At 45.7% G+C, this 22,162-nt stretch overlaps 1 protein-coding gene across 1 annotated transcript in view; it reads right to left on the bottom strand.

Annotated features, from left to right (window-relative positions):
• The window catches only part of DGKI (diacylglycerol kinase iota), a 220,747-nt gene extending 198,798 nt beyond the window's left edge, over positions 1–21,949 (bottom strand). Inside the window, exon 1 of the mRNA XM_075158235.1 lies at positions 21,555–21,949. Coding sequence (XP_075014336.1) covers positions 21,555–21,949 — 395 coding nt within the window. The remainder of the gene's footprint in view (positions 1–21,554) is intronic.
• Between the last annotated feature and the right edge of the window lie 213 nt (positions 21,950–22,162).

Genomic DNA, 22,162 nt, shown 5'->3' with positions numbered 1-22,162 from the left:
TAAAGTGAAACAAATATAAACTCACAAGCTAGAATTTAAGAAGTTGTTTACTAGGTTTGGGTGGGGTTTTTTTAATCATCTTCTGATTAAATAGGATGAAAAGGAGGTAAGAGGCTGGGGTAGAAAAGGGGAGAGATTTTGACATAGCGACTGGAAATTGATTTTAAGTGACAGCAGGTGAAACAGGCTTGGCTTCTGGCCATGTTTTGGAAAGCAGGGTGCAGGGACCTCGAGACACCCATATAAACACATATAATGAAGCATTCTTGTTCACGATTCTTACCTAGATACCAACAGACAGAAAAATTCCCCTTGCTTCATGTACTTCCTCTCTGCTCTGGCAGATGTTAGCACCCAGACCCGCTGCACCCACACGTTTTTGAGTTCAGTCCGTGTTTAACGTCTCGTGAGATCACAAAGACCAGCACTTTCAGCGGACACTTTTGCAGGCTAAGCAGGCAAGGACCGGTCTCTGGAAAACCCTCTGCCTGGAGGCAGGAGGCACTGCCAGTGCCCATCCCTGCAGCCTCTGAGCTCTGCGCGGGCAAGGTGACTTTGAGAGAAGTTGTGCTAACCTGCAAACATATTTCACACCCCGTTGGAAAGGAGCAACGGCCTTATCCTGTTCCTCGCCCACAGTGGAGGCACGTCGTAAGCTCTCCTGTCACGAGGGGCACCTTCATCACCAGCCCCAGCAGCACAGCAAGTGCTCGGTGGAGAGCCAGGCTCAGCTTTTCTCCAGTATGAGGTAGCCAAAGGTCCAATTTATCATATGCCTCCACAGTTTGTCAGCTGCATATGATCACCCGTGAATAATGTTCTCCTGCCCAGCTCAGAGGCACGTACCCATGCCCTCTCACTGACCGCGTGTCATACGCAGACAGGGACACATCTCCAAGCCACGACCGAGGTACACTTATGCGGTGCTTCACACGCACAGCAGTTACAGTTAATGTACACAAAGCAATACATATCAGACCAGTCAAGCCTCTTTTTATCTCAGGAATACTAACACGCTGCCTCCTTAACCCACATCATCAGGAAGAGTCTGTGTAAGACATCTGCCAGGTGACAAAGGAGCAAACCCAGGCGAGAGCCCTGCCACCAGGATAACGTACTGTCCATCCCCTCCTGCTCCCACCGGGACACTCTTCCTTCCAGCTGCACACCTCACCTTTGCTGTAACCAAAAAGGGAGGAATGTGGTGCAGCCTGTTGAAAACAAACAAACAAACAGAATCCCTCTGATTTCACAGGGGCAAGGTCCCTAAAACACACAGGATTTAAGGGAAAAAACTGCATCTGAGAAGACACCAGGGCAGAGCGTGCTCCCAGATGTAGCCCCTGAGCTCCCAGCAGGTCCCCATGAGCAGACATCGCTGCAAAGGCAGCGCCGGGTCCCTGGCACAAACCTGGGGGAAGCCTGGCACTGAGCTGAGGTGTTCCTGGGGCAGCCGCAGCCCCACACCTCCATATGGGTAGGGAAGATCTCGCAGGCCTCTGGACAAGCATAGATGGGGAAGAAAAAAAAAAAAAGCAATTCCTTGGGCATCACAGTTTCCAATTAACTGAGGTTAGATACCCAACTGTGGTCACACCTCCTCAATCTGGAGGAGCTGATAAAATTGTCAGTGCCCTCCTAGCTATTCCCCAAAGAATTACTATTGTGATCTGGCGAGAGGCTCAACTAGATCATCTGTTCTGAAAAGAACAACCCAGGTCGCATCAGAGGGTTTTAGCTCCCTGCCAAAGCCCAGGTTGTAGCAGTCTGCGTTGGCACCAGCCGTTCGCCCTGCTCTGGGCTTGTCATGCCACCCTGCCCTCCGCTTACTGCTCTGGGACTTGGGAACGCAGAGCTCCCCAACCTGCCTGCACAGCTCAGAGCAACAGTGTTCCTACTTTGTAAAATACCTACCTTAGTGGCTAGGACTAGCCGGAGCACTGCTCATGGCAGTTATAAGCTGCTCTTCCCAAAGCACGGCACAACAGCAGGGTAGGATCCTTGGCAAGCAGATCCTTTGCCTGGGGGCACAAGGGCAGATTGAGGCGAAACGCTGTATATCGGGCTGTTTCAGCCGGGAAGAATGAAGGTCAAGGGCTTTGGGAGAGAAAAAACAGCTGAAAACTGTACTAGGAAGGCAGCAGTCAGTAAAAGAGCATCCAAACCTACCTGCACTACACCCACTGAAATCCTCTATAACACTGGAAAGATCCTCAGCATGGCTAAATATCAGAGAAAGTCTTAGGTGCCCCAAGCTCGTGTGTCCCCAAGCAGGTACCCAAAAGAGCTATTTACACCTCCAGCAAACTTTTGGAAAATTCATAGTTTAGCCTTTATTCTTGAATTTCATCTCCTGCAGTAAGAGGACAACAGCTTGCCCTCTGCCATCCCAGCGGTGCTGCAGGGCTTAATTTATTTCTGTACAGGGTTTTGAAAACCACTTTAGAAGTCCCCAGAATTTGTCATTCTTCCCAGAAAATGCTTCAGAGAGAGTTTGGGCCGCAAAGACCCAGTCTCAGCCATTGCCAGCGCCCCGAGGCAGAGGTGACCCCGGCACAGCATCACAGGGATACCTGGCGTACAGGTCACTGCCTGCAAGCCAGCGCGCTCTGGTAGCAATTCCCACACACTGTGACAGTGGGTGCAAGAGAAGCTACGCTCAAACGCTCAGCAACAATAACTGAGCTATTCTTACTCCTCTTCGAAAGTCATAGCAAGGACCAACATCGTGGTGATGAGCAAGACAGTTGGATCCCCCAAAAAACATCAGGAGCCCTGTGTCTATGCTCCCATGCGGGCAGAAACACACGTTCCTCTCCAGCTCATAAAAGAGGCACCAAGAAGAGCAAGGAGGGAGACAAAAAGAGTTAAGCAAATGTCACAAGAGACAAAACAAAAGCACTGACACCCACACACAAGCCCTCAGGCAGTTTCTTGCCAGCGAGTCCATCCCCAGCGCTACCCGCAGCTATTCACGCTACTTTCCGTCCCCTGTTATGTATTAATAATTCTTGTCGATGGCCCTTCTGCTAATACATTACTGCCGGAGTGGTTCGGGTCAGAGCAGTAAACAGCAGCAAGAACAGTCAAGCCGAGCAGAGCCTGCCTGGCCCGGAGGGAACATGCAAGAGCACCTGAGAGGGCAAAGCAGCCAGCACAGATTTCAATGCTGCAGCAGTAATTCAGCATTTTTCAAAACTTTGCTTTACAAACTGCATGCAGTCAGCAGCATGGAAAAATTCTATGAACTGACCATTTAATACGGTAGTTCAGATCCCATCAGCTTGGGCACAAGAACCTTGTTTGCCTAATTTAGTTTGCTCCCTGTTAAGAAGCCCTCCTAGCCTTTATAGCACAGGCAAAAGCTAAAGCATTAGATGACCTATCCTGAAATATTCTAGCTGCAGGAATCCCCATTTTCCTGACACAACCAATTCCAAACAGACAAGCCACTAAAATTTGAAGCACCCTCACAAAGGAATCCGTTAAGTTGCTCCAAAATACATTTATCTTTTACATATCACTACCATCCTGTTTCCCATATTTATTTTTTAAACCAGCTACAGGGGAAGGTTAACCCCAATTGCACGTAGTTTTCCATGCTTAAAAACACAACAAAAAAAATTCATGCAAGGAAAAAAGTGTGGCTTCACACCTGGAAAAGTCCACGTGAGACAGGAGATCTGTTGCTCATTCTAGCATCTCTCTACATAAATGAGATTTCCTTTACGCCACAGCATCCTGATAGACCGCAGAAGCTTAGAGCAATATCCTTTTGGATGCACAACTGTTCCTACAGTGCATATTAACTGACTTTCTTCCAGCCCATCATTCTTTATTTGGAGCTATATTTTTATGCACAAAACGGTAGTTTTCAGAGGAGGCAGGAGTTATTAAAAAGTTCATCTGTTCCAGCTGCTTATTCCTCACTTAAACTCGTCATTAATCCTCTTTTTATGACACCATAATTGTCCCTATGGAAACCAATTATGATGTCACAAACCAGATTAGAATTTTAGATAGGGGAACAGAATTAGCTTCTTCGTTATTTGTTTAGGTCCCTAGCGGCTGTCACGCCTGATCAAATCACTGGCCCGTGAGTTCAAGAACTCTCTTTTCAATATCCCACCAATACCTGGTATTGTAAGGGAAGGCAGCCAGACACAGAAGCAGCGGTGTGTGCCCAGCGAAGGATGGAACGTTGTATTGCACGGAGAGAATCCCTTTCCAGCCCCTGCAGGTCATTCTCTCACCCCCTGAAGCAAGAAAGCATTGGCAACTCTGGTGACATTGTGGGTACTCCCTAGTCAGACTTGCTACCAATCTGATTCATTTTCATGTAAAAGCCTAATCCTTCTTTGGATCGTACTAAGTATTTCCCTTCACTGATTTGCTGCAGCAGTGAATTCCCTATTAAATACACACAAAATAATCATGTATGGCAAGTAAAGGAAAAGCCCCTGAGCTCACTTATTTCATCGTTATTTTCTTCTACTCAAACTAAATAACTGCAGTCTATCATCTCTCTTCCTGCAGAATAATCACAAATACTCTTGAATGCCTGAAGTGATTTACATTACCCTTCTCTAGTGTTTTTTCATTTCATCTGTACTTTTTCAAGCTCCCAACAAATCAAAGAAAAAAAAAAAAAAGAACAAAGAGGTCAAATATCAGCCACCCAGGTACCATTCAGGACATCATCAACAACTGGAGGCATCGCATATTCAAGATAAAGATGATTTGTCCCCATGCCTCCCTCCCCAGGTTTGGTTTGTGCCATTCTGGTGAGGTGAATGAGTTAGGGTAGCAGCAAGAGTTAAGCTAAGAGCAAAGCTCATCAAAACAGGGGGCTGGTCCATGGAATAACACCAGGACCTGCACAGAGGCACCAACCCCCCCACCTCTGTACATGCTCCTTTCACCAGCCAGGTTTGGCTTTGAACCATTAAGCAACAATCCTCAGAGACCAGCATAGTCATGGGCAATCCATGCATTTTACTTTCCAGGTAATTTATTGTAGTTCATGGAAAACATGACAAATGTGCCCAGATTCCATAGAAAAAGAGATGGAGAGGGCAAGAGATTTATTTCATGTCCTGCATTGGGACTGAATCACAAAACAACTGCCTCCCAGCTGCTCTTGCAGCTGGCAAAGGAGTTCCTTTTAAAGATGCAATTCACAGCAGGCAAAATGGCAACATCTCTATTTGGCTGTAGAGCTACTGCAGCACTTTTTAAAATTGACGTACTTGCCAGTATCCACTAAAAGAAGTCACCACCTCCACTTCAAACCAGATTTATCTTTTGCCAAAAAAAAAAAAAAAATCCCAAAAAGCCTCCCCCTGAAAAAAACCCATGCTTTTTACAGAAAAAAGTTCCCATGTTTTGCCTTTTTTTTTTTTTTGTTTGGAAACCTTTGTCAAACACTAACACACACATCTATACATGCTATTTGTAGGAGGGGTCCACATAAAAACTAATTTTAGCTTTGTAAGACTGCTCTCAACAGACTGTCTGCAGTCGATAGAGATGGGCTCTTCCAGAGGACAATTTGGAGCCAGAGCCTGAATTAGGCTGGCAAAATGGTCCTCTGGAGAAGACTGTCTCACTTGCTAATGACTGTTGAGGACATGAAGGGAAGGTAGCCTCCCCAGGCCGAAATTCTCCTTCAAGAATAATTCTCCCCTCCTCAGATTGACTTCTTCACACATATCAGTACTCGCAATTTTTCCAGAGCCAGTAAGAAGTGACACCCACCATCAAGGCGTGCACGCGGGGACTGATTCATCACAGCAGAGCCATTAGAAGGAAATGCATTAGTCTTAATGGCAAGAACTGCGCACTCACATGGTCTCTTCCCAAGAAAGTTCTTAAATCCTGTGGGAGTCAGATGTCGGGAACAGCAAAACCAGTACAAGCAGACACTGTTCTTTGACTGACAAGTCAGCAATCCATTGCCAGCCATTTATTACAATAAACACTGTCTCGCTATTTTGCCTATCATTTATATTCCTTTTTGGACTGTAGTTACCAACACCCTTCAGCCTTGAACAGAAGACGGTCATCAACCCTCCACGTGTAGCCATTAAAAATATGCTGGCTCCTTCTTTCTCCACTGCCCAGATTCGTCAGATGGGAGCTCCTCAGTCCCGACAGCCAAATCTCATTGAAATTTGACTTCTACAAAACTCTTGCCCTGTTGACCCAAGCACATTGTGGCGCAAACCCAGCGACCAGAACATGGGTGGGAGAGACCACCATCCAGCCGAGATCCACCACCTTGGTACTCCTCCCTGAGAGAGTGTAAATGCCGATCTGACTGCTCCACGGTTGGAGGGAGATAGGAGCAGGAGAAACGTCTAAAGAACAGGTCAACACTTCCTGAGGGCAGAAGCTTTTTCAGCCCTAACATCAGAAATCACTTTCATTCTCTGTGTAAGAGAAGAGTTAGTGTCCAATAAGCGACTACCTGGGGTTTTATTAACCAGGTGCATTCTGCCAGTAGCTACAGAGGCAGACTCCCAGGCACCAAATATTCTCAGAAAGAGAAGGAAAGGAAAAGAAAAGGAAAAAAACAAAACAAACAAAAAAAGAACACACAAAACCCCCCAAAAAAACCACAAAAAAACAACACTAACCATACACCCGACATACATTCAGCTTTCAGACATTCCCATAGAATGACCTCCCTCTTTAGCTATGTGGATGGCCATCCACTACCCAGTATTACCCTGATAATATACTTTAATCATGACATCAAGCAGCTCCTGCTAGCAGTCAGAAGACAATTCATCTTCCATGTTCATTCAGTCTCTGGTCCTGCAGAAGAGGCTACGTATCATAGGGCTGATTAACACTAAATGTGGTTATCACAACACATTTCTATTATGGAAAATTAATCATGACCAAGATAGTTTCACAGATGCTACCAAATAACAACTTTGGCTTGCCAGAACTCAGCATTTCCATTCTTTGGGAAATTCTGATATTTCAAATTAAAACAAAATAACTTTTCTCTTTTGAATCAGAGTGAAAAAAAAAAACTCTGCATGAAGAAATTCCAAAGAATTATAATACCAACTATTCTATATTTCAGATATTAAGACAAATATATTCATGTGTTGCCGATCTATTTTTTTTTAAAACAAAATCAGCGTCTTCCCCAGAAGATTTCAGTTGGAAAATATGTCAAAATTCTATTTTAAAAAAAAAAAAATTAAAAAAATGTTCCACTGGAAATTTTTCAGCCACCCTTCTCCATTATAGAAGAATGGAATTACAAGTGAATGCATGTTTTGTAGTACCTTCACATGTATTACCTCCTGCCCTTAATTTAGAATGAGTGAGAGGTCACTTTATTTTAAGGCACAATCATGTATTTTCCCATTCCTGCTCTCTTTGAGCGGATCCTTTGCGGAACATCTTCGAAGTCTTCCTCATCTTTTTGCAGGCACCCACAGCTCAGCCGTGTCAGGCACGAGCCCTCCAGGCGAACCTGCTTGTTCCCACCACCGCCTTGTTTGTACACCTCTGCCACTCCAGTCAGACGCTGACGTGCACTGTTGTGCCTGCGACCGCCTAACGCTAAGACATCCTCACTGTTTTGCATTTATCCTCCTATTATTTGTGTTTTCACACATAATAGAAGCCGCTTTGTCTGCCTGCGTAGTAAATTTGCCTCATTGTCTTACAACCTTGCTGTGAAAAGCTGTTAGGATTGATTCACAATAGGGCCAACATTTCCATCAAGCAAATATCACTCTCGGCACCTGACAAATTGTGACACCGTTTGCAGAGCGTCTGAATCAGAAACAAAAAGCTCCCGCTGTATGCTGGGGAAGGGGCTACCACGCAGGGAGCGGGGGCAACTGGCCGGGCAGCAAGACCCAGGAGAGCCCCACGTTTTCTGGCCCCAATCCCCAGGCTGGCAGCAGCAGTGGGCAGGAGAGCTGACTCGCCAGGGAACAGCCTTTTGAGACAGGAGGCTGCTTCTCCAACTGGAGGGGGATTCACATCTTTCCTTTTTCAGCCTTTGGATCGAACTGGGGGAAAGTTGGGCTATGATTTTCCATCCTAGCTTATTTCCTCGTCCTTTCCTTTCTCTCTCTGTTTCACATCCCTAATGGCCTCTTTCAAGCTTGGAAAAATTACTGTTATAAGGCATTATGGAGTGCACCCTAAGCACGACTTCCCACCCTCCCTTCCTTTCCTCATCTCATCTTATAATTGCTTGTGACCCACTGGAAATGCCTGGTCAGCTGAAGGGTGCAAAAGTCTGACTGGGGCTGAAGTGACCAAAACTTCTTTTTATGACCTACAGCTCCATCAAACACAAGCAGATGGGAGAAGCAGGCACACGCCGGAGCTCCCAGACCCAACTGCGGGCCCACATCCACATCCTCCAGGAGACAGTCAGCTGCAGCTTCCATTTAGTAAGATGCACAGCTGCAGAGGATAGCAAAATAAGGTCATTAGTGGCAGAAAGGCAAGGCCATCTGGTATCTTGGCACTTCACGTGTGAAAGAGGATGATCTCTGGTTTTCAGGAAGCAAAAGACATGATTAATTTCAGGATAAAGGCTAAAGACCGAAAAGAAAGTGAATTACCTTCTTTTTCTGCTAAGTCAGGAGAGAGACATAATCGGCATGTGATGAAAGCTTTCCCTGCTGCTGCCTGTGCTGCAACTCTCCCTGAATAAACAACAGCCCCGAACAGTTGGGAAGCGAGGAGGAATGAGCCCAGCACTTTCACAACCACAGGTCAGCTCCCCTCTTCCTTCCATCTCCCTCCCAAAATTAGTCATCGTATCTCCTGTTCCCGCAGAGAGAACAGGAGCTGTGAAAAGAGAGGAGCCCCCACACCGGGGTTCAGCAGCTGTGGGTTACTCTTCTTCTGCATTCACCGTACGCTTGTTTTACCTGAATTCAGCATAAGACCAGGTACTAATATGAACACCAAACTCAAAGTCTTTCTTTGAAAAAAGGGAATTGGAAATGTAAGCAGCTACCGTATAGATAGGTTGAGGATATTTTCACAGTCCCATCAGAGCTGATGGCAGAATTACATTTGGTTGCTTTCTTTTTGGCGCTAAGGGGGTGGGGGTAAGGAGAGAAGAGTGTATTGTGCAATCCAGGGATTAAGGAGAAAAGACCATATTGCCCAGCCAAGGGATTAGAGGAGGCTTTTCTTTTAAATTCCCGGTTATCTGATCTGTCACATTTTCACCAGATTTTCCCAATTCCCAAAATTGGGAAGAATGCATTACTTTATCTTGAATACGTGACTCTAGGTGACTACATATGAGGAAATAAAAATATTTGTGAGTCATACTAAAGATCTCTTCCAGTTACCAGTTAAGCCATCAGAGATAGCTTAGCTTTGTGTCTTTCATTAAAAAAAAAAAAAAACAGAGCAGAATTTACTTCATTAAAAAAAAAGAAAAAGAGATTATCACATATGAGGTTTTTCTGAAACACATTCATTAAGGGGACAGCTCACACACAAGCTCTCTGGGTCCATCCTGCCTTGGAGTGCATTTCTCAGAGTGCTTCCAGCTTGAAACTGCCCACAGGCTTGAATGAACATGCGTAATGCTTGGCTTATGTTGTTGATGGCCGACACATCCCCAAGAGGTGTCTGGACAGAAGCTTGCTGTGGGCTGGGAGAGGGAAAGACATGCAGTATCCTCTCTGGAAAGCAGAAAAGCTGTGCTCCAGCCAGCCCTCTCTTTGGAGGGCACCAAAGTCTTCCAAGCCAGAATGTCTACAGCCATCCCTGCTAAAGGTTATAGTTTTTCTCCCTTTCAAATGGATTAAGGTTTAATAGTTAAGGGGATCTTTTGGAAAAGACCCCAGTTCACTTGTCCGAATGCCATCAGGATAGCAGTTTCTAAACACCACATAGCAGCTTTGTGAGGGGGCATCTTAACTGCTATATTGATCTCAGTCCAGTTCGTAACTGTCCCAGCGTCACAGCCAACATTAGTCATCCCGCCCACTACCTGCTGAAAGAAGAGAAACGAAGAGCTGACAAGACAGAGACCAAATAACCCAGCGCTGAGTAATTCTGCTGCTCACCCTGGATCATAGGGCATCTGTCAAATGATGATATGGCCCACATCAGACTCAGGGAAGTGAAAAACATTGTTTTGTCATTTGCCACCCAGTTTGAATCAAGATTTGCAAGGCCAAAATAGAGTCTTCCCAAGCACCACAATGCTACCCTGTATCCAATCCACTGTGACTCTACTCCAGCACTGTTTGTTGTGCATCAGCAGGGCTTGTCAAGCCCTTTTCAGCATTCCTTCAACACCTGAAAAAGCTGGAAAAAAAGAAAAGCTGAAAAGCTGCAGAAGGCAACTAGTGCCTTCTCCTTTTTGCCATAGGTTTGCATTACATTGACAGGGAGAAGTCCAAAAAGAGTCTCCATCTGTATATCCAATTGCACATAAAACATGTACATAACCACTTTGCAACCACTGCGACATAGTCTACCACCGTAGGGCCTGAAACACTCCAGTACTGCAAATCTAAAGGGGAAGGGAAGCAGCTTATCGTGAGCATCTTGATAGTAAAGAATCAGAGATGCAGCACTGGACTATAAAGCTCACACTAGCCTTGGAGGCAGGAAAAAAACTGTTGGAGCGAGCTCAGTAACTTAAATCTAACCTTGTAGAATGTGAAGCCCAGTGTTCGTGTACTTGTGTGTTCTTCGTTCATTGTAGCGCACAGCCCCAGGGACGTAAACCCACACAGAGACAGTGTCTCGGCAGGAAGGTAGGGCGACAAAGGCAAATTACAGAATAAAAAGGGAGAGAAAGCAACTCAAAAATAAAGAAATCCAGAAAATCTATCACAGTAAAAACTGGTGAGGGACAAAACAAAGAAACTACCTGCTCCAAAGCCAAATATACTGCCCTGCAAGAGAAGTGACAGTTGCAACTGTTGGCTACCCGCAGAGACAAAAATGAAAAATAAAGAATAGCTTAAGTTCTTCTCACTAATGGAAGGCCACCCACAACAAAACATGCCAGCTGCTCGGTACTGCTGCTAATTCCTTCTTCAATGTCATTTTAAATCAGGCTAAAACTTGGAGGTGACTATAGTGCCAGCAGCAAAGGATCCTACAAGCACAAGCAGCTGGCAGGTCGCTGGTGCTGGATATCCCTTAAGACAATAGCATCAAAGGCACTTTTCTTTTGTTTCCGATCTACACGGGTTTTTAACATGTGAATTCTCTCAGTGTCTCAACTTACAACTAACCTCAAAACTCATAATGAAACTTTATTCACATCTTTGGCATTTCACTCAGTTTCACAGGAGAGTCCATTGCCCTCTAGGGCATCATCTCGAAACCATAAATCAGGCTAACATCAGCAATTAATAATCAAGGACCTGGCCTAGCATGCACCTATACATGGCATTTCATTGCCTTCAGAGAACCTACAGGATGCAGTGCTCGAGTTGGAATGAAACTCGATGTGTTTTCACAACAAAAGGATATACTCCTGGGATCATTCACTAATTGGATAAAAGCATAAGAACTACCCCATTACCATCCCTAGAGAAAAGTCATTAGCAACCTAATGAAATAAAGTGATGACAGGAAGGTATTTTCTCATCATCTTTTAATGCTAACAGGCTTCAAAGCCATTTTGCTTCCTCACCCTCTCCTATGGTGCCCAGAAACCCCATGGCACCTCTCAGAGCATCACAGGCAGTCCCCTCTCCTGCATATTACACAGCATCAGGGAGCAGTTTCAGAGCACAGAGGGATTCTAAGATGTTCAACTCATAATCTTTGATGAATCTGTGCAATTGAAGCTTAATCCCTGCCCCACTTGGAAAATGTTCCCCAGTGGGTCAAGCTTCCTGATGAGTCATACAATTTAAAAGGCATATAATCCGGCTATTAGGGGCTTTGCAGTTTGTTTTTATGAAAAGCCAAACTCGGAAACGTTTGGAAGAAATTAGAAATATTGAAACAAATTTTACAATTTTGAAAAATTTTGAAGTTAATGAAACTACAAATATTGAAGTGAGTACTACATAAGAATAGTACTTCTTATAATTATGTCTAGATTAAATGAGAATTTCTTTTTCACCTCCCGTAAAAAGTGTTAGATCATACCCCCAAACACTCATGTATCACATAGCCCTAATCAGACATACTTTAGACCTACGTATTAAACACACATTCCTTAGTAATGGCGAGAGAGGAATGGAGAATTTTGTATCCATCTGAAGAGGATAACAAAACCAAGCTATTCACCCACCACATTCCCATTATCCGCACCTACATCTCTCACCACTAAACACCTTCCTCCAAGTCCCTGGACATTCAAAAAGAGCCCACATCTCTCCACCAAGGGCTTTTACATACAGTCAGACAGCCAAAGCCATCAATATTATTTATCTCTGCAATGCATCTATAGCCTAGCTGAGGCTATAGGACCGCCAGCAGCACCATTCCCCAATGCCAATGAGTAAACTCATTGCTGATAGCATATACCTTATTGGCAGCCTGAGAGAGTAGCATCTGACATCTTCTCATATCTCATGTTTATCCACAAAGGTACACAGGCGGAGCAATGATGCGTTAAGTTAGTATGCCTCAAACCTAAGAACAATTAGACACCTCCATTCTCTCTGACTGCACGGCCATTTGTCTACGACAATGGGGATTAGTGTTAGGTAGTCTGCAGGGCCAGTGAGCTGGAAAACTTTCTAGGTAGAATTTGAAGCCATAACCCCTCAAAAAAGGGTAGACAGACCTGATGATAAAATAGCAGTTTCCCCATTATGAACTGTAAATTTTGAAGTTAGCTAAGCTTTCAAACAGCTGTTAAATGGAAGGGGATTCTGGCAGTGCCATTTAGAGCTGCAGCGAAGGGAAATCCAGGACTGAAAGGTTCAGGACCTCATTACCAAGCCTTTTTCTAGCATAAGTGTTTCAAACCACCAAGCTTCCTCAAAAATGCAGCATAGAAAGTATTGGGGAAATAGCAGGCTCAATCCCAGAGCACAGACAGGCTCAGCCCTGCACCAGCTTACTTTGCCAAGAGTGCAGTAGTTAGTGACCGTTAGTTCCTCAGAACCAGCTAATAAATCTCTCCCTTCCCCCTCAATCCCTTACCTACCTTTATGCTGAGCCATTTCAGGAAGGTAGTTGGAGGTGCGGAGACATTCAGAAGAACCACTTAGTGCCCTGTGGCAGCCTCAGGTTACGATAGCTCGTTAAAAACAAACCTTTCCATTTGCTCAATGCACAAATAATTCAGAGGCAAAACTTCGGTATATTGTACTCTAAACAAGATCAAATTATAATATTCCTGCACAGACGTCCTCTGCCTCTCCCCCAACTTTCAGGTTTTCTCTGAAAGTTGCAGTTTCGGTTCTCTTCTGTTCCCCTCTCCTTTTAACCTGGATGAGAGGCCCTGCTCTTAAAGCTAGGGTTGAGGCTCCGTCCCCACTTTGTCACACAGACTCCATCTGCCATCTTAATACGCCACTTTATCTTCCTTTGTCTCTCTTTCTCGAAGAGGACTTACAAAGAATCAGGTCCTACACTGCCTGCGTTAGGTAGATATTATCACTTACAGATTACAGCCTTACAGGTGGAAAAAGTTAGACGAAGTATTATGGACAAGTATTAGACTTTTTTGTTTGGTGTTAAAAAACAAACAGCCCCTTCCTTGACACTACACTGTCTCCTACTCGATTTGCGGGTCTCCTCTGCAGACCGAGATAGGGGGCTGAGATCTTTTGTAACTAAGAAACAATTTAGTGAAATTTAAGGTGAAAAACCCCACTTTCCTTCCTAACCACAGTCACCCCAAGCCCAGTGTTATCTTCAGAGGATGCAGGCACAGCGTGGACTGGGTCGGCTGTGCAGGAGCACGGCCAACCTGTGGCACATGGCAGCCAACACACATTAGACAAGGTGGTGCTGGTGTGAGAGCCACACGCATCTTAATCTTCACTGATGAAATCCCCCCTGAATTCATTTATAGGCAAAATGCAAAAGACAAGTTTCCAGAGAGGCAAAAAAAAAAAAAGCCTTTATGAGCTGGCTGAGATGTTACCAACTTCCCAGCTGGGTTGCATGTGCATCAGCAATAGCCTCACCAGAAGCTCAGCACCCTAAGAGACAGGGTTATGGGAGAATTCAGGGACTGGCAGAACATGTCCACACCCAGAGAAGCAGGAAAAGAGAAATAAAAAGAAGTGCAGTATAGACAGAAATTAGAAGTGAAACCAGAGAGACCTGGTGGCTTTGGATGGGCCTGCAAACCTTGGACTCAGCTCTTGGCACAGCACGTTCCATCAGACTAAGGCCTTCACCATGAGCAAATACTTCAACTTTTTACATGCATAAATATGTATTACCTCTGAAGAAAGGACAGTTAAATAAAGGGAGAAAACCCACACACCGTACACTGGAATTAGCAACATAATGACATCCCTTCATCTTACATTCCTGGGCACTTACACAGAGCATGCACCGAGGCTCCTGAACACACAGCCCACTCTGGTACACTTTCCTCAGCCCACACAAGGTCCAGCAATTATTTAGTAGAAAGTACAGATGGTTTTCCCACATAGCGGCAACCTGCAGAGTCCTTCATGCCCATGTCCTCTCATACACCTTCCTTCACCCTGAAGTTATTTACTATGACAACACTTTACCCATACACACCCAGCACTAACTCCCACAGAGGCTCCTATAGACTCTGTACACATACATATGCACATACATGGTCTTATCTTAATGTACGCTTACACATTTTTTCATATACACCCAGTCCCACACAGCTTGTCTCTGTTAAGAGTGACAAATGGTCAAATCATTCAAAAACCACAAGAGGGAAAAAACCCCCAACATCAGGACATGCAGGGTGAACGGTATAATTGAGTTAATGCATCACTCCCACATACAAAGTCTTTAAACAAACAAAAAAAGCCAACTTTGTAGAGAGTGAGACACAAAAGGAGGCCCAACTTTCCACATCCATTTCACTCCAAGGCAAAGTTCCTCATTGTCAGCTCTGTAACCAGAAGAGGTTGCCACAAAACTACGAGCCTCCCATGCCTGATTATTTTCTTATTCTTCTTTCCTTCTCCCTCTTTTCCTTGATATCTGGGAAATCCTTTGGCTGATTGTCAGTGTCTCATGCCCAGCCTGTGCTGGATTTACCGATAAAGCAGCAGGAAGAGCACAGAAGACTGTTGCATATATGCATCACCTTCCCAACATCTCGGCCAAGCTGCCGGGTTTGCCAAATAAAAAATCCCCTGTCAAAAGCCTGCTGAAGCTTCAAGCAAATCATTTCATCAGCCCCATGACTGACCGGGGCAAGAAGAACCGACTACTCGTTTATTCCAAAGGACTAGCCAGAACAAAGTGTTTTTGCACCCCATCGAAGTTACATGGCATCTGATTCAGCATCTATTACCCGATGAAATTTTCCACCTGCGACAGTCCCAGGGCGATCTGAGGCTACAGGTCTGTGTCTGTGCTAAACAACAACTTTATTATGCGCTCGTAGAGGCTCCCACTTTCAAGTCACTGATGCATTTATCTCCTTCTGAGTATGTACGTAATTCCATTGCACTCACATGTAGCTTTACCCAGAGTTATCATTCACAACGTGTCTTTTGTAAAGTACTGCTAACCTCAGATTAAAAAGGGAGAACATAAGACATGCTCTAAATTCAAAGACAGTCGTTTTACTTTGTGTGACCTAGAGACATTGATGGCCAGACTTGCAGCCACATCTCAAAGTCAGAAGGGAACTTTAAATGTCAGCCTGGTTTTCCCATGGTATTATTCTTGTTTCTGAACTATCCTAGCCTTTTTCTGCATTTTGCTCCAACACAGAACTTCCACCTCAAAGCTTTATAAATGAAAGAGCTTCATGAAGGTCCCTTCATGTACCAAAAAAGTCCAGTGATGTGCTTTGGGAGAAAATGATAAAATGGTGATGGATGTTTTGGGTGACAAAGTAAATTGAGTCACTGTTATGCGAGTGGGTGGTAACAACTCTGTACAGTACATATCCGAAACTCTTAACAAAGACAGTTGTAAGCAGATCTTATGAGATTAGGCTGCAAAGCGAGAATTATTTTCTTGACATTTGGTAGAAGATAAAAATTCATCCATCATTTTCATGCAGAACAACCTCACTTTTTATAGAAGTAGGATGTATTCAGATCCAAGGAAACTTAAGTAAAAGAAACCAACACAATCAAAAGATCAAAGGCTTGTGTTGGGTGTTTTCATTTTTACAAATGTCATCAGCTTTAATTATTTATACTGCTTCACAGTACACTAGTAAATGCTGTCATATTTCATAAAATAATTAAGTCTTAGTAATAGGAGACACCTCTACCATCCTGTCTCTATTTAATATTTACTGAGAAGTGACGTGCGTTTTATGATCGTTATCATGTCTGTAAATAAACGAAGCAAAAAATAAGGATGTTTCCTATCCTTAAATTTCTATTTTGGTCTAAGGCCCCATTTGTAGTCTCAGGTACTTATACGCTCATCAAGAGCGACAAGGCTTGTGTAATCCGGGATTTCCCAGGATTTCTCTGCCATAACTTTTTTCCCCTTCAAATGCAGTAACAAAACCCACTCTAATTATAACTCCAGCTACTTTTTGCCACAACAGACAAGCAGTTATTGCTGATGGTGCAGGAGGAGAGGCCAGCTCGATTCTTGGCTTCTGCTTGCAGAGGAAGGGTCGGGAGAGCACACCAGGCACGTCCCGAACGGATTCATTTGGCAAGTCGGAGAGAAACATCAGCCAAGGAAACTCAAACCGCCTATTTTAGACGGCGACATTTCTGAGTGGAACTGGACGGCCAATGGACATGGCGAGTTAAGAAAACCAGCGCCTCCAGCCACTTCCATTCCGAGCCGCGAAACGCCTGGTTTCCTGCTCCGGCAAGCCACCTTAGCCAAGGACAACGCACGATAGCCGAGCCGCCAACCCGCTGCCTGTGAGCAGCGCGGGACTCTGCGGCGACGCGTTACGGCCCCGCTCGTGGAAATCCCTGAGCCGTGTAGAAGCACGAATTCTGAAGCCTTCCACCCGCTGCGTCGGGCAGGGTTTCTCCGCTTGGTCAAAATGAAATTACATTTCTCTAGATAAACTATTCCCTCGCGACAAGTGTTTGCCAGACGCCACTTGAGCTCTCACAAGAGGGCCATTAAAGCTTACAACTTACAACTTTATTTTTATTTCCAATGCCACTAATCAAGATTCCCTGGATTTCTAAATAATAATTAATAAGAAATTAAAAACCATTTGCATTATTGATGGTTTTGGTTGGTTTGCTTTTCGGCTTGTGTTGGCTGTTTTGGTTTTTTGGGGTTGGGATTTTTTTGTTTGTTTGGGGTTTTTTTTGTTTTGGTTGGTTTTTTGTTGTTGTTGGGTTTTGGTTTTGGGGGGGTGCTTTTTTTTTTTTTACCTTTTACTATTTCTCTAAGCTTAAACAATTAAATGACAAGACTGCATTTCATACAAGTTTTTAGATCTGCAAACACCTGCAGGAAACGTGCCGGATAGAGCTTTGTTTCCAAGGTTTTCTCTAGCCATAGCTTTTTATTGTGGAAATATTCTTATTGAGCATCTCTTTGGTATAATCTGAATCTCTCTTTATTTCAAGAATTACGTGGGAAAGCTACTTTGATCTCTGCTTTAGCTAAAACAGACCATGAGGTTCCTCACAGAACTTTGCAGTGACAAAGTAATAAAAATTAAAAGGAAAGAAAAATTTACCTACTAGCTTTGTGTCACAATGTCTTGTAAATATTCTGCCAGGTCTAGAAATGTAGGGGGTAAATACTACTCCAAGAACCAATCTGTAGAGACCATTTCTCTATGGCGGGGGTACATATTTAATTCACCTTTTTTTTTTTCATTTGCCAATTTCTTCACAGTGGGGTGGGAAATGGAACTTTTGGTTCTATCAGTTTATGAAAAAACATTTTTCATTTTGTGAGCCCATAGTTCAGATTTTAAGCAGAAAAGCCAAAACATCTTTAAGATACTTAGTTCCATATTTGTAGGGTAAAAAATTAGCCCTAAAAATTACTGCTTAGCTGTTGGCATTCTGATGTTAGCATCCAACTCTTAAGTCGGTTGGCCTGATTTAAGTGCAGGAGGCTGAGAAGGGAGACCATTTTTCCAAGCTTTCATTCAGTTTGCACAGCGACCAGCTCTGCAAGACACCCCTCATCAAGGCATCGACGCTTCTGATTGCGGACCGCCCCTTCCCTCGCTCCCCAGCCCCGCGCCGCCGGCGGGACCAGCGGTACCCGCGGGCTGAGCTCTGGCGGCGGCACCCCCTATTACATCAGGCAGGGCGGGCGCCCCGTCTGCAAATTAAGATCCACTTAAGGGATGTGTGTTGGCAGCACATACACGCGCGCAGAAACAGACACACTTTAAACCCATTAGCTCATGCAGAAGCACAGAGAAGTGGCATACCCCCACTGTGTATGTATACATAATTACAGCATATTACTAGAAAGAAAACAGCAAGCAAACATCTACTCTTAACAGAATGACGAGCTTTTGGTGGAGACAACGAGCTTTGTGCGTGTCAGGTGCAAGGTGGGTATGGCTGGGAACATGGCAAAGTCAAGGGAAATTTCAAGCTCCCTGTGTTATTTAAAGCAAGTTTTTTCCTCCTGATGGTTTGATATGGGGGACAAACAAGCCTACATTGGTATTTACTACACAAAATCATTACATATTTAATACAGCAGTTTCTGCCTTGGAAGCCACTGGCCACATCAGTACAAAACGTTGTTTTCTGAACTATGTTACTCATGGTTTTGGTACAATTCTAGAGAAACTAACAAGTTATTTGTATGCAACAACTGTGTCATTACCTAAATAGATCTGCATTATAATGAAAGCAGTTGCTGTTTAGCAACAAAAAAAAGAGCAAAAAGATAATACTTTAAGCCAGACTCAGGTAAACCATAGTTTCATAATAGGGAATTACCACAAAATTGGTACAGGAAACATTTTTTTTCCTCCTTCCTTTTTTCCCTTGTGGCAATACCTTGACCTCTCTTTCAGCCACCTGCTTCATTCCTTCAGTTGCCACCGACAGAATTTTTTACATGCATTTTCATGAATCTCTATTATTTTAAGCAGGTTCCAACTGTTGGGTTTTTTTCTGTGTGTCTAAATACAGATATATGGGTGTATGTCAATGTAATGCACCTGCACAGAGAATCCTAAATGAGCTGTCTGAAAGTCTGTATGAACAGACTGTATGAATAATTTCTATTGTGCCAGTGGATAAAGGAGTCCAAGTGCCAACATAAATAGATTTTCCTGTATATAATATAGTCATTTACATTTACAAATGTTTTTCAGCACCATAATTTACTGAGAGAAATGGTAGCAATTTAAGGAGCCTGGGGGGTGCAGGTTGTGGAGAGCTCAGTGGAGGTCCTTTGTGGAAGTTTTCTACTCTTCTATCTACTCAGATTGTTCTCGTTACGGATAAATGAGAGAGTGCACATTATTTGTAGGAAACCAGCTCCAAAAGAAGAAAAGGTGTGGAAATCCAAGGATGCAAAGAAAATGTACTTTCTCACACATATCTTAAGTCAAGTAGAATGAGTAATATGCATCAAAAGATGCTTAGGGAAAGGCTTCTATATCTGAAGGTTTAGGACTTGTACACTTGCCTAGATGGAGGAGAGGAGAGGCAGGAGGAAGAAAAGAAAAATCCTACAATTCCTTCTACGAGCGTTTATTACGAAACCCTTACAAATATCGACCATGCAGAAAACTTCAAGAATATCCATGTCTTTAACACACTTCTAGAGAACAGGACATTATAAACAGATTTCAATATTTCCCCCCCTCCCCCCCCCAAAAAAAAAGGGGGGGGAAGATGCCAAAATTAAGGAAATAAAAAAGAAAATGTAGAACCTGAATAGAGCACCTCCAAGATTTATTACGGGGGCTATGTCTGCCCCAAGAGCAGACACATTAGCAAACCTGTCTCGTTAGCAGCTACTTCAACAGCCCACCTGCAGAATCTGCCTTTATCTGCAATAGACAACGTGCCTCTAAATGGCGCGCTAGGAAGACCGTCAGGGTAGAGATGCAAAAGTACCGAGAGCTGACTGATGTAATGCTCTTTAGGTGTCCAGTAAGTTTTCCTTTTCACATCACTCACCTTATTGAGTCTAGTATGAATCATCCCAAACTTCACACTCACCAGTGAGACCATCAGCCCTTATGGGGAAGTCTCTCTACATCCACGAAGTATTATATAAAACTTCAGCTATGAAGAGTGTTTAATTACATCATTTTTAAGCCCTACCACATGCAGAGACTCAAACCATTACTAAGCTAACTCAGATGTAAGTTGACAGCACATTAAAAAAAACCCAACTCTCTCCATGTTAGAGGACGTTCTTCAGCTAATTTACCTAGAGCTAAAGGCACTCTTTCCTTGCAGAAAAAAAATAAGCAGCAGCTTTGTGTTTTCTATCCTCCCGGTTAAGAGGGCTCATCCCTGAGCACACTAGAATACTAGTTACTGATGGTGTGCTGCCTGCGCTGGGGCTTTGCAGCCATAATTAGGTAAGACTGAAGAACTTTTTGGCATGAAGCTTCTCAGACAGCAATCACCATCAGCAGCTGCTGACCATTAACAGACCCTAGGTGGTAACAGAAAAGCAGACAAGCCCCACCAGCAGCCCCTTCATACAGGTGCATTTACAGAACGAAGAAACCCATTTATTTGATACCAGAGATACAGGATAAATGCACGGCCATAAAAATACAAGACCCTGGTTATGAAAGTAATGCCCTGCTTTGGCTATGGCATGTCATGTGGCACCCCGGTGGCTGCCCGCTCTCGGCCCAAGACCCCCAGCCACGCGTAGGGGTGCTGGGCACAGCAGCCCACCTATCTTGTCAACTGCTGGGGCTTACGCAACGGCTGCCGGCACGGGTGGGGAGCGGGCAGGGAGGGGAGACCTGCACGCCGGGAGACTTCCCACAGAGAAACCCCTCTCGGGAGCAGCGATGCCACCAGAAAGGTTTTTCCGATCCCTTTTGCGAGCGTTTGGAGGCGCCGGGAACACGGGTGGCCGTGTTTTTATTGAAAAGGGCAAAGCGTAAAGGCAGACCTATTCCCCTGGCAGCCGGGCAAGAACCCTGACTCTCTCTCCGAGTAACTCTGAAGTTCACCCACGTACACCGTCCCCCTCCCCATCTCCCCTAGCGCTGCCGCGCCGGCGGAGCGCCGCAAACCTGACGGCAGCGGCGGGGCTGGGGGCAGGTCGCTGGCTTAACGGAACGCCGATCTGGGGGGGGGACGACGACGACTCTTTTAGGCTTCGGGATGAAGAAAAAGCCCCCTCAGGCTCCAGGGTGCTGCCCCCACGCCGCTGCCCGGCCGGACTGCCGCCGGATCGCTCCTGCCGCCTCCCCACCCGTGGGCCCCCCCGTGCCTGAGAGGGGCACCGAGGGCGGCCGGAGTCCGCCCCGCCCGCCCGGCACCCACCTGTAGGACACCTGCTTCCTGAAGGTGAGGCTCCGCAGCTTCTCCTCCAGCGACTCCTCCGCGGCGGACAACCCCGGCTCCTCCGGGACCCCGGCGGCACCCGCCGCCTCCCCACCACCCTCGGCCCCCCGGCAGCCACCGCCACCCGCCGCCCCCGTCTCCTCCCCGCCGGCTGCGGCGGGGGGGTTCATTGCGGCGGGGCAGAGGGGTCGAGAAGGAGGAGGGGGGGGCGGAGGAGGCAGGCGCGGGGCGGCCGGCGGCTGCCGGCGCTGGGGGACGGCGGTGGCCGGGGGGCCGCTACTCCGGGGGCCGCGGGGCGCGCTGCGAGCCGCGGCGGCTGCAAATGGCAGCGCGGCCGCGCAGCATCCATCGGCGGCCGCACTGCAGCGGGGCATTGTGGGAAACTCCCGGCCGCCCCCGCCCCCCGCCACGCCCCGCCGCTCGACCACCAATCGCCGCACCGCTCCTGCCGCCACGCCCCCCCCGCCGCCACGCCCGGCCGCGCCACGCCCCCGCCCACGCGTCAGGGGGACCGCGGGGCCCCCCGGGGCGGGGGGAGGCGGCGGCGCGGGGCGCCCCGGCCCGCGGAGACCCGGGTCTGCCGGGTC

The sequence above is a fragment of the Calonectris borealis genome, chromosome 1 (assembly GCF_964195595.1).
Source record: "Calonectris borealis chromosome 1, bCalBor7.hap1.2, whole genome shotgun sequence".
Lineage (NCBI taxonomy): Eukaryota > Metazoa > Chordata > Aves > Procellariiformes > Procellariidae > Calonectris > Calonectris borealis.
Note: the sequence above shows the minus strand (reverse complement) of the source record. Positions and strands in the feature narration are given on the sequence as shown.